The sequence below is a fragment of the Corapipo altera genome, unplaced genomic scaffold, assembly GCF_003945725.1.
Source record: "Corapipo altera isolate COAL_440 unplaced genomic scaffold, ASM394572v1 45, whole genome shotgun sequence".
Taxonomy (NCBI): Eukaryota; Metazoa; Chordata; class Aves; order Passeriformes; family Pipridae; genus Corapipo; species Corapipo altera.
Window position 1 is genome coordinate 25,019,513 of NW_020884877.1, and position 13,551 is coordinate 25,033,063.

Consider the following 13,551-nt stretch of genomic DNA (forward strand, 5'->3'; position numbering starts at 1 on the left):
CTGCTGCCAGGAACACCAAGGAAGGTGAGGAATAAACACAGCACTAAGCACAAACACAAATAGAACTATTTGTGTTCCTGTAAGAAATCCATGCAAAGATCATAAAATATCTGAAGTTGCAAGGGACCCAGAAGGACCACAGAGTCCAACTCCTATATAATCAATATTATTTAATAGGCAACGATGTAATGCTAATGCCTAGTGGTACAATACCTAATAGTGCATTTATTTACTGTGAAAGAAATGCAGAGGAGCATATACATGGAGCACAGAGCATTCTGCTAAGAACCATCCACTGCACTGATGGGCAGCCTCTGACCTGAAACACAGCACGGGAGGTCATTAGCAGCACAATTAGAGGAGGGACCAGGCATTTTTACACTGCAGCCACAATCACTGGCCATGCTTTCACAGGTCACAGCAAGCAGACGAGGGTCACCCCGTGCTGTTTGCCCCAGCCCAGAGGCCATTTGAACTCTGGGATGTTCAGCCTTTTGAACCAGCACAGAGCAGGATGGGGAGCTTCACGCTCTTGGAGGGCAGCGGCGCATGACTCAGGATTAAATTGGAAAGAGAACAGAAACCAGGTTAAAGGGGAAAAAATAAATTTGGAGAAGAAGAAGAGGAGAGAAATTGGGGAAGGATGGAAATGATACCGTAGGAGGAAGTGGCAGCGAGGTTTCAGGAGCCTCCCAAGGACTGGAGATGTGAGGAAACACATGCACTGAGTCAGCCCCATTCACATCCAAAAGGCCACTGAGTATTTGCGTGCCAGACTTCATGAAGGCGAAATCTGGAATGCAAGGCACCTCCCACATGGCTCTCAGCCCCTCTCTACATCAGGGCTATGAGCCACAGCTCCTGCAGATGAGCACACCCAGAACACTGTGGGACACCCTGCAGTTGATGCTCAGGAACCCTTTGCTTGCAAGAAAAAGTCAAATACTGCTACAGAAGAATGCCACTGCCAGCCAGCCACTCACACAGCTCAAGGGTGGAATCTCTCTCCACCCTTTCAAATTATCTGAGAGCTTGGGGCTGGACATCCCTGCTTCCCAGCACAGAAGGTGCCTCTCTGGTGCAGAGTACAGTGGGGCACTACAGGCTGCCCGCAGTGAGCAGGCACGTCCCGTACATGTCTCTGTCATTTCTCCTCCTCTTCACACTGTGTAAAGAGTGGAGAGTTTCTCAATGACACTCCACACTAAAGTCTGAGAGGTTTCAAGTGTTGCTCTCAGAGCTCACTGCGGTCTGGCAAAGCATGGCCAGACCCACCCTTTCGGGAAGGCATCGTGCAAAGCAGCCTGGGATCACCTCAGGGCTCAGACACCAGCTCTTGTCACCAGGACAAGACCTAAAAGCCAACATCCCACATGTGTTGGCAGCAGCAGGCACCTCCACAGTTCCTTTCTCACTTGCAGAAATGTTTTCCAAATCACTGCTTAAGCAATCACGTGCTATCTGCCCAAAATGTTGCAACAGCATGGCAGCCCCATGCTCTGCAGGAGGTCAAGCAGGAATGCAGGAATACCAACAGCTGATATCAGAAAAGATCTCATAAGCAGGGCGAGAGCAGCATCGGTTTGAGTGGGATGAAGGTGGATTCAGGTGACTGCTCCTCCAGGTAATCTCCATCACAGTCCTCAGCCCTGCCTGCTCCTGCTGACCTGGACCTTACATTTTTTAGGCTGAACCACAGGATGGAAGTAAATGCACGTGACCTAAACCTTCCATTTCTTTACACTAATCCATGTGATCAGAGTAAGTGGACTATGCCCAGCTTCACAGTTTAACCCCAAAAAAGGAAGAGGACAACAGAGGTGCCTCATTTGATTAATTTCTTACTAAATGTTTGCAATCTATTCTTATGGGAGCCAAAATGTTTCACAGCTGGAGGGGGGATATAAGCTGGAGAGGGGATGCTCACCCAGGCGCAGGTGGTCTGGCCTCAGTTCCTCACAGCTATGGGACACAGCAAGTGAGAGATTTATTTTTCCTTCTTATTCAGGTGGATTATTTTTGTTTTATCCACATTTGGGACAGAACCTTTAGCTGAACAGCTTCTGCAGGTGACAAAAGCAAAGGACAAATAGGAATGCAGAAAGAAGAAAGGTTTTTAGGAAGCTCTAGGATAAACATGCAGTCTGACTGAGTTTTGATCACATCTTAAGAGAGAGATGTTACCACATTGCTATTGTCTTGTTTTTTATTCTGGCCAAAAGGGCCCCTGAGCTATGCAGTGGCTCTGTAGGCAGGAGACCTCAAGATACCTGAAGCCAAGTTTGCTGGCTGCTAAGGAGTAATGGGTACCCTGTGCCCACACAGCGTGACCACATCTACATACTTTTGTGTTGTATAGACCAGACTCAGCTGGTTTTTAGCTCCTTGTCCCCTACCCTGCTCTTTGGTGAGGAAAAGGGACATTCAAAGTCCTATAATCCACCCCAATGGAAAAGGATTTTGGCTCAGAGGACTTTACCTGGTTCTGTTCACCCCAACCCACTCCCCTGCCCTGCAGCCTTGACAGCACACGCAGCCGCTGACCAGCCCCCTGAGCCCCCAACCTGCTGCTAATGACTGGGACTATTACAAAGCAACTGGTATTGTGAGGCTGCAGCTCAGTGACCCGAGCTGACACTGCATCCTCTGTCACCAAAATAATCCTCAAATATGGTGGTAGATGTGTGCTCCCCATCCTCCTCCCACACAGGAAGCAGAGAGGGATTGATCTGTGAGGCAGCTGCCCCAGCAACAGAGCTGCATGTCCCTGCAGCTGCATGGCTCACAGCTGCACTAGCACTTAGCAACTGCCAAAAGATTATTTTTAACTTCCATATTTATATGGTCATTTTATCTCTCCCCTTCAGGTCTTTTTTTGACTAAGCAGTGCTCAGATTCCACCTTTTTACACAAACTAAATAAAAGAAGTCCCAAATCAAAAGACTAAAGATAACAAGACTTGACATAACTTAAAAGGAAACACTGCAGATGTGGTTTAGGCTCTGTTCCCTATCTTCTTTCTGCCACAGGCCAACCTCTTCCCTTCTGGCGGGGGTACATTTGCTTCATGCCACCCCACCCACAGCACAGCCACAGACAGTGGGCACTAAAGAATCCTCCCTTCCTCCCCAAACCACACTCAACCCACCACTTGCACCTCGGAAATTAATAAATCAACTACCCATTTCTTCTTCTGGTAAAAGCTTACATATTAGGAATGAAGACAATTAAGACCAAAAAAAAAAAAATGCTGGTGTGCATCAGAAAGATGTGGATCACCTTTATTCTCCCACCTGAGCTTTCACATGCACACCAGCATCCTCTGTCCAGGCACTACCACTGGGTAGGTGAATAATAACTACAAAGGTGTGTGTGGAATAAAGTCTATTTCACTAAGATGTGTCCATGAGCATAGTGATTTGTACAGTAAGAGACCCAACCTGAAACCCCAGGGTGGAGATACCAGCAGTACCATCAAACCCAAGTGTAACTCTCAAAGCTTGGGGCTGTAATGCAGGACCAGAAACTGGGGCACTGGCACCAGAGCCACTGTCTCACAAGATGCCCTCAAACACAGCACTGTTAAATGCCATTATGGTGCTCGGGACAGGGAACACCAAAAACAAATTGTAAAAGCATGAGTGAGATTTCTAACTTGAGGCTATGTTAGAACAAACAGAATAGCCTTATCTCCCTGGGCTTTAGTAAAGGCTAAAACTCCCTGAGCTTCCCCATTTACTAAAACCAAGAGAGGAAGCATTCAGAAGTAAATACTGAGGACTTGTACATCCTCAGCAGTTTTTGAAGTGGTTTCTGGAGGGCAGCTGGAGTCACATTGCATGTCAGCTTGGTTACTCTCTGCAAAATAAGCAGTCACTTTCCAATGAGCTGTCCCTTCTCACATCCCATCACAGAAGTGATTCTGGCACTTGCATGTACCTGCAGATTTGACACTTTATTGCTGAGCTGAGTTTTTTGTGTCACTGGAAGCCCTGTGCTGGCAAGTGAGGCCATTCTCCACCTCCTCTGCTCCGAGGCATCGTGATTGCGCTGTTCTTTAGCCAGCCACAGTCTTTAGTCACCTGAACCAGTTAAGATGCTCACAGCAGCTTACAAGCTAGAGAGACTTTCCAAGGCTTGATTTACAGGTGCATAGCATTTATAAATCTGATTTATTGTCTAATTATAAAAAAAAAGAAGACAAATCTCAAAAGATCTGATCCCAAAGCTGCGCCAACATCAGCAGTTGCTGTGTTGCTCAGGCAGTATGGATTTTCCAGACAAATCCTTTGTGTTTTAGGGGGAGGATTTGCCTGCAGTGTGGTGAGTGCTCTTCACTTACACCTCATTAGTGATGCGCCTGCGCACAACCAGAGTCCTGGGCTGAAGAGCACAGGACAACCACACAGGGAGCCAGGGAACAGTGGTGATGGGTGAGGGGAAATTTCTCTAGAGACACCATAATGCCATATTACTCTGCATCCCCCCATTCAAGAAAAGATAGGTCTGGGGCAGTGAAGCTAATGAAGCTTGGCCTCTGGCAAGCCAGTCTCTCTTCATTAGAGGCAAATGTGTGATGCCCTCAGTGGGGCCTCTCCTCCCTCTTGCCACCTAGTTTTATGGCACCTTCAGGAATGCAATTAGCACAGAGATGTTTCCTTCTTTGTCAAACTGCCTGGCAGGCAGCCAAGGGGTTCAAAAGCCTCTAGGTTGTGCAGCCAGCTGCCCCTTCCCCAGCCCAGCTGTAGGCAGGAAGGTTTTCAAACCTTTCTCCCACAGCCACCCACACTTCAGAGTAGAGAGGTCAGAGCGATGTGGCGAAGGTTTCCATGCAAAAAGGCAACTTCTCCATCCAGATTAAAACTGGGAACAAAGCATTCTAGGATTTGGGAAGTGACTGCCTGCTTTGTCAGAGCATGGTGCTGCGGACAATTAGTTGCACTTCTTTTGGAAGAACAAAGCACTTGTGCAAGATGCCCCCACAGCCCTTCCAAAAGCCAGATTAATGGTTTGAAACAGCTACTCTGGAGCTGTTAACTGGACTCGGGAACCAGCAGAACAAATGCCACTTTTTAGTGACTAAATGGCATTGACTAAGAGCTGGATGCAACTTGAATCAACATTTACGATATGCTATAAATGACTCCTTTTCCCACCTGCCTCACAGATGCAGGAGCCACGTTAAACCTCCCACTAACAGGAATTAAATTCTTTTTTCTTCTTTAGATTATCTCCCACCCAAAATCTGCTCTTCCACTTCATGGGGGGGCTACAAAAGCACAGGAGCCACAGGCAACACTGTCTGCAGGCACCTCTCCTCTAAAATGCTGACAAAATGAGGTGCCAATATTTATAAATGGACCCATGGATGAAAACACTTTCGCTGGCCAAAGGGCCAAATACCAAGAGACAAGAAAGAAGTTCATTTCAGACCATTTCAATCCTGCTCCTCTATGGCTTTCGCTGGGAGTAGAGGATGCTTGAGCATAATATGCCACCTATCCCTGTGCCATGGCAGTGACTCGATGGGGACAGCTTTGCTACAGATCACAAAAGGAAGAAATGCCCAGGCTGGTTGGCAATGGGCTCATGGGGCGTCTGAGCTGAGGCAAGTAAAAAGCACAGCCACGTATGTGCAAAGCAGTTTGCATGAGCAGATTTTTACCTCTCAGCTTGGAAAAATGTGCTTTCCTCCTGGTCCTCCCCCCACCTCAGGTCAGGTTGGACTGGCTGCTTTCCTACTGGCTTGGTCTGGGATAGGCACTCAGAGGTTCATATCATCATCTCATTCAATAACTTGGGCAGATGCGAATGCATTTGGTGGGGGACAGCACAGCCCGTGTGCTACACCTGAGGTTGGATTCCACTGGGGTGAAAACGCTGTTCAAAATACAGTCATCAGTAAGGCACTGAGAGGCATTAAGTGCCTTCTATGCTACCAGAGGATTCATAGAGTATAAATAAAGCCCTTGACAACAGTGATGAGTTCCCCTTATGGGTGGAAGCCAAGGAATTCCCTAGCAAGGACAGAGACAACAGTGATCTGCAGCAAAATGACAGCTCCCTACATGCTGCTTTTTTGGTTTGTGCATTAGCTAAAACCTGTTGGTCTCCCCTTGCAGTGGGATTCAGCCTGTACTGGGTACTAGGATGCCAGAGCCTTTCAGGGGCAGAAATTGTGCTGAGGAACAGACATTGTGCCCAGTGAGGGCAGAGTGGCACTTTCACTCCCTGGAAGGAACTGGACACCCCATGCAACTGCTCTGGAAGTCATCCTGCCCCCAAGGCATCACCTAAACCCTTCTGGCTACCAAGTCTACACAGCTCAGTGCTGAGTTAACACACAATCTTCTTCAAGAAGGCTTCATTTGTAGGAAGGAGAGAGTTTGCATCTGCTAGAACTGCCCAGGGATGTTTGTGTAGCAGAGGGCTGTTTGTCAGGGGCAGCTTTGGACACAGCCCCCTCCCCCCTCCACAAGCTCAGACACTTTTGGTAGGCTGGTGAAATCCCAAGCCTCTTGGCCTGACAAAACCACCTCAAAATGTTATGTCACTGGCCCAGCGCTTGCTACAGTTCAGATTTAGCATCATAACTGCTGGAATTAAAAAAAAAACCCCAAATAATGAAGCCAACACACCAAGAGCAATAGAAATACCAGGAGGCATAGGGAGAATCAGCCCATGCAGCCATGCCAGACTCCATCCCATTCCTGGAGCAAAGAGGCTGCTTGGCCTCAGCCTACCCTTTTGTTTTCTTTCGTAGCTATAAAAATAACTTTTAAACGACTTTTAAAAACTTTGGCAGATCCAATGCCAGCTATGCTGCTCTTCCCAGCACCAGACACCCTCCACAGGGACAGAATCAAGCAGGTGCAGCAGAAGAAACGCAATTTGCTTTCCTGTGGAGCGGCAGAGCTCTGGCTCTCCTGCTGAAAAGGAAATTTGAGCAGAGGGGTGTCCTTCTCTTGCAGCAACTGCTACACCAGTAACCTCCAACCTCTCTTTATAGCACTGCTGCCCTTAAATATACTCCTTTTGGATGGGATGATGCTATCAAAGCAATATGGTTCTTTGGAGAACCCCCAGGCAGTACTGCTCTTAATTACTTCACAGCTGAGTTTATTTTTTCCCCCATCTACTTTCAAATACCTTTTTCCTGCTTGCTCACCCCTATTTCCGCTCCTGCATCAGCAGGGAGAGTCCCAGCCCTCCCACTCTGGGCAGTCACTGTGGGAGGTGGTGCTGCCCTTTCTCACTGCTCTGCAACAGGGAGCTCCAGGGCAATTCCAAAACCCAGAGTATCACCTGCCTTATCTTCAGCAGTGACAAAACAGGCTACAGGAAAATCAGCACAAACATTCTCTACCTATATAACAACAGGATTGTCTCAAGCAGCCAGAAACTTGCAACCAAAGGGTGCCCCATCACTTACTGCCCAACTCTGAAACATGCAGGGTAAGATAAACAGCAGGGAAAATCCCTGCCAATTCCCTGGAGAAAACGTGAAAAATAGCTATTTTTTTCCAAGCTTACACTTGTTTCAGAAATTCTGTCCAGGATTTTCAGCTAAGGAAATATTTTACTTGCTTGAAAGCAGGCAAATTTTAAAAAACCCTTTACCCAGATCCAACTGGGGGAATTATGTCTGGGGGCTAATCCAGGCAATTACGTTCAAGGTAAATTATGTGACCTTGGACTGATGAGGTTTTAAAACCGTTTTAGCAAACACAGCTAAATAACTCCTCTGCCTTTGTTTAAGCAAAGCTGACGGGCTACATCTTTCCCAATGAATGGCTTGTTTTCCTAGTGGGAAGAAAAATCTATACATAAAATACCTTTAGGAATCTTTAACACAGCTTTTCTTTAATAAGTAACAGCCTGAAACACAATCTTTCTTTTCACTTGCGATGCACCAGGGGATTACTCCAAATGCTTCATCTTTAAAAAAAGATTGTTTCTGCCTAGGCAGGGAAGGATGGCTCACACAGAAAAAAATCCAGCCTATGAAAACACCAAAAAGCTTCAGAGGATTCTGAAGCCTGTGCTAGTTTACTCTTTCCTAAGGATATATGTTAGTGTGCAAGAGATTTGCATAGTTACATCAAAATAACACCAAAGCCAAGACTCTGCTCATCTCCGTGGGACCCAGGCAGCAGACAAGCCTGCAGGGAGAGAGCCTTTCATTCCAGCACCTGCAAACACAATTCTGATGGGGATAATGCAATTTTTGTTCTTTACTTTGGATGCACTTAAACCCCTCCCTCCTTTTTCCCATAAGGAAAACTAAGAGAGCACAGATTTCTCCAGAAACAGGGCAGATTTGGGCAGGTGGGGCAGGTGCAGCTCCTCACACACTCTGCACAGCCCAGCCCAGCAGCCTTCCCCACTTCAGGGCGGTTTCCCCACTGCCACGATGTGGAGGGCATGAGGGAGGAAAGGCTCCTACCTGAGCAGAGGACTCCCTTGTACCTGGCGCAGGAGAAGTCGTCGCACTCGCAGAAGGGCCCGTAGATGTTTCCGAACTCGCTCTCGTAGCACAGGCACTGGTTGCAGCTGCACTCCCCTCTCCCGCTGCAGAGGGGTTTGCCCTCCGCCTCCCGGCACATGGCGTGGTGCATGTCCCCACTGGCCCCCTCCTCGCACTCGCACCTGGCCCCCAGGTAGCCGGGGTCGCACTCGCACAGCCCGCAGGCGTAGGTCCCGTTGCCGCTGCACTTGCCACTGGCGGGCGCGGCGCGGCCGGTGCAGCCACAGCGGCAGTTGTAGGTCACGGCCACCTCCAGCGTGTCCCGAAAGCCAGCGGGCTTGATGGTGAAGGTGTGCGAGGTGTCCTCGGCAGGGCAGCTCCGCGCCTCCACGGCCACCTCGAAGGAAACCTGGAGGGCAGGTTGAGATGTAGGTTAAGGGGCACGGCCCCAAAGCAGCCATCAAGGGTTTCCCAGGAAGGAAACAGCAGATGTCCTGAGGAAAATCCATGGAGCAATTCCATGGAGCAGGGACAACTCAGCGCATTGAGCTTCATTCCCAGGTGTGCAAAAAGCCCCCTAAAAATTGCACATCCAGCAAGAGCAACCTGCAGCTCAATGCACCAGCATCTGCCATGAGGGGTTGGACAACCTTAGCATTTTAAAACTCTTTACTGTCAGCCATTTACAGCAATTTTCCCCATCAGGAAACGTTGGTTTCTGTGAGGTGGGAAGGAACCCACCTACTGCCAAAAAGAAACAGGGCAAAATTCTAGCAAATAGCCCAGTTTCCATGCTGTTAAAAATAATAAACTCTGTTAGAACAAACACTATCAAATATCTAACCAGCACAGCACAAGGGCCCACGGTGCCCACAAGATCATGGATTCAGAAGGTTTTATGGGACTCCTGATTTGCACATGGAGATGTGCACCAGCCACAAACTCCCAAGATTTCAGCATGCCATTTTTTTTCAACAGGCCATTTTTAACGGATGCTTCTATCAAGACTGATTTCAGAAGAGTTACACATCATTATATGGTTACACATCAACCCCCTACTCGTTTTCTGTGGCTACAATCCAGTGTCAGTGATTCTCTCCTGGAGAAAACCAAGACCATATAATGGCTGCTCATTTGGTCCCTAATTTAATCCTGTTGTTTGATGGGGCCAGCCAGCACTCCCCAGAGCTGCCTCATAGCAAAGAGGATTAACCTTATTCCAAGGAAATGAGACCCTTTCCTTGGGTCTCATAATTCAGGAGGGAATTATTTCTCTCTGGAGATATTTGGGGGTCACCTCAAGTTCTCACTGTCTGCACTGTCCCACATATCAAGAGGTGATGTACAAAGGACGGCAGAGCAGCCACCTCCAGTGGGAGAGCTGCACCCCCAGGAAACCTCCCTTGACATCCCCCCCTTCCCAAGGCCTGAAGCAATTAGGATAGGAGCTCAAATTACAGAGGAGAAGGAGATCAGAAAGCACGCTAAAGGGATCAGGGTAATCCTACTCCCTTTCACCCACTGACACCCACAGCCCCAGGACTAAACCCCAGCAGATTAGGGTCCAGTGCCAGCATTATCCTCTTTGGGGAAACTTTCTTAGCAGGAGTCAAATCTTGATCCACATGGAAGCAGTGGGGCAGAAAGCAGCTGAACAATACGGGAAGGAGGGACATGATCCCCACAATCCTGTAGCACACAATCCTGTGCAAGCACCTCTATACTCAGGGTGCACCTAAAACAGGAGTGGTACCAGTGTCAGCTCCCTGCTGTGCTCACTGCCAGACCTCTCTATAGCACAAATTGCAGTGGCTGGAGCAATGCCCCTGCTCCTGCCAAAGCCAGGAGCTCGGGACTACCTTTGCTTCCTCGGGGGCTCAGGCTTTGCCATGGGAACAAAGCGCTACAGGGATCACTTTTACCCACCCATCCAAGACACAGTAAAGTCAGCTAAAAAAGCAGGGCTACCTCCCTTTTTAACACTTCACATGATCCTTATTTGGCAGGGTAGAACTTCTGCTACTGTTGACTCTTTCAAACTATTTTTATATGCCTCAGCACTGAGAGCTCTGGTATGTTTGCAGAGTCACTCTTCTCAAATAAGGCAATCAGGCTGCTAACAAACCCACGCCCATGGCCTCAGACAGCAAAAGTCTGGAGAAAGGGAGGAGGTTCCCCACTGGTCTGAGCCCTCCTGCCCTGGCCCTGAAGCCCAGCAGCCTGTTTATCTGCTTCAGTACTCAATTTAAACATGCAAAGCTTAGCTTTTTTGCTTTTTATAAAGCACAGGATGGATTATGGCATGTATACTGTTAACATTAAGGAGGAAATGATAATTTTAGTCTGTGCTGCCATCCAACACCTTAGGAACTGAACACACGAGAGGAGGGTTGCTGCCTTTCTGAACACCCTCTGCTTTTTCTTGCATTACCTCCAAAGTTAGCCATGATCCCTTCACTCAGACACAGGAAAGACAGGTTTAGATCAGAACCACAGAAGCACAGAATCATTTAGGTTGGAAAAGACCCTTAAGATCACTGACTCCAATCACTAATCAAGCACTGCTGAGCCCACCACTAACCATGTCCCTAAGTGCCACATCTACACATCTTTTAAATACCTCCAGGGATGGTGCCTCCACTCCTTCCCTGGGCAGCCTGTTCCAATGCTTGACAATCCCTTTGATGAAGAAATTTTTCCCAATATCCAATCTAAATTTCCCCTGGTGCAATTTGAGGCCATTTCCTCTTGTCCTGTCACTTTTACCTGGGAGAAGAGATTGCCATTCACCTCACTAGACCCTTCTTTCTCGTAGAAAGCAATAAGGGTCCCCAAGCCTCCTTTTTTCAAGACTAAACACACACCCAGCTCCCTCAGCCCTTCCTTATCAGACCTGTGTTCCAGTCCCTTCACCAGCTTTGCTGGCCTTCACTGGACACACTCCAGCTCCTCAAAGTCTTTCTTGAAGTAAGGGACCCAAAACTGAACACAGGATTTGAGGTAACTCACCAGTGCCAAGCACAGAGGGTGGATCACTGCCCTCATTCTGCTGGCAGTGCTATTTCTGATACAAGGCAGGATTCTCAAACAATAACAAGGAAACCTTAAATATTTAATGGACTGGGAAAAGATCAGCAGACCATGAAAATAAAAATTTCACAGCTGAGAGTGTGATGTGAATATCTGGGATTACAGGAAAAAAGCCTGTTCTTGACTACTATGTTCTCCTGCCTAAGACCTTTATCTCAGTGCTGTAGACAAGACACCTGTCTTTCCTCACAGCTGACCTTAGGCTGATCTACACCACCCAGAACTATTTCTAGAAGAAACACACTCTCTGGGTTTTTTTACATCATCATGGCACAGCATGAGAAGAGCAGAGGAAAATGAGCAAAACTATATTTTATTGCCCAGGACCACTCATCGAGAGAGTGAAGTAGGTGAAACAACCTCTCCAGGGAACAGACTGAAAGGCAGACTCACCGTATCTCCAATTTTGAGATCCCCACACTTCCTGAGCCCAGGATAGGACAACCCATCCTGGCAGGTGGCAGTGAAGGTCAAGCCAATGTCCTCAGGGCTGTCCCAGACCGTGAGCTCCACCTTGGACCGAATACTCTAGAAACACAACAGGAAAGCAAACCATCAGGCTCCCAAAGACAGGTTGGTTTCTTCTGCTTTAGTCTCTTCTCCTGATGTGTTCCAGATGGTGGCTAGGACATCTCTGCACCTATATGAAAGAAAATCACCCCTGCAAACACATTGACATTTGAGTTTCACTTAACGAGCCCAAAAGGCTTCTGATGAACACAACAAGACTCATGGGGGGCTGCCTACACACTAGGATAAGTGTGATAGCCATAGTAGCCTGTACTGAAAATATATGGATGCACAAGAGAAAAAAAGAAGAAAACATTCTCAACCCCAGATGGAGCATCTCTGAGGTGAAGGTCAGAGCTTTGTGTGCACATCTGCACCTCCTCCTCCCCATAAACTAGCCCCTTAGTGAAGTGCAAAGCCTGATTCTCCACCAGCAGTTGTCCTACAGTGTCTGTTGTACAGCACAGAGAAGGTGTAAAACTGCATTAACTCTGTCCTGCTTTCTTCCTTTCACCCAGTTGGTCAGAAAAATATATTTTCCCTCCTAGGAGAATGTGCCAAACAAAAAGCATCCCTTCATAAGTATCAGCCGGAAACAATGCCATGGGAAAAAATAAATGAACAATCTCTTTCTTTGCAAAACTTTTTGAAGAGAAAAGCGTTTTCCATCAGTGAGGTTTTGGTATGCTCCTACTCCCTTTCTTCTGCTTCTCATCTCTCCACCCTACTGCACGCACAGACTTTTAAAGTCACAACAAAAAGAAGTTTATAAGTAATAATTTGGAATGACATTGTTTTGTTTAATTCTTCCAATGGTTGGAACTGATTTTTATACAAGTGGTGTCCAAAAACGACAAAGTTTTTAAAAGTGGAGCTTTTTGTACAAATATTCTTATTTTCCAAAGCCAGCTTCCAGCTCCATCTGTCTCCCCCTTGTCTACAACCCTCACCAATGAGGTCAGATTAAGGAAAAGTGCTAATTCAGACCTCTTGCCAGTACATGTGATGACAAACCAGGGTTCACAGGCCAGCGAAGAGCCAACACTTTTGGAAACGGACAGGAAATAAATGAGTTTTGGCTGAGTGAATCTAAATAGTCCTCCAGGAAAGAAAGGAAAAATTTCCCATCTCTCTGCTATAACAGAGAAGCTGTTCATGGGGTGGCAATTGGGACCATCCATCACCTCTGGGCTCAATGTTGCATGTGCCAATAAATCTCAGGATACTGCTCTGCCCCAAATTATCCTGTAGAAATCAGCTGCCACACTGATATGCTCTCCTGTCTTCTTTCCCACAGCATCTTGTCTGGGGCATGGCAGAAAAAAGGACACCATGCTAGACCTCAGTATGACCTTGCATGGGCTCTTCCTATGTTCATACACAAATGCCAAGTTCTCTTATTAGCCCTATATGGTCATTCTGTTAACCTAATTGTGATGCCATTATTATTAGGCCCTTTGCACTGTTACACAACAATGTCTTCT

General features: G+C 47.4%; 1 protein-coding gene across 1 annotated transcript in view; it reads right to left on the reverse strand.

The window, feature by feature from the left end:
* Positions 1 to 13,551, reverse strand: part of ITGB5 (integrin subunit beta 5) — a 59,929-nt gene that overhangs the window by 15,177 nt on the left and 31,201 nt on the right. Inside the window, 2 exon segments of the mRNA XM_027637246.1 lie at positions 8,447 to 8,876; positions 11,951 to 12,085. Of these exon segments, the coding sequence (XP_027493047.1) occupies positions 8,447 to 8,876; positions 11,951 to 12,085 (565 nt within the window).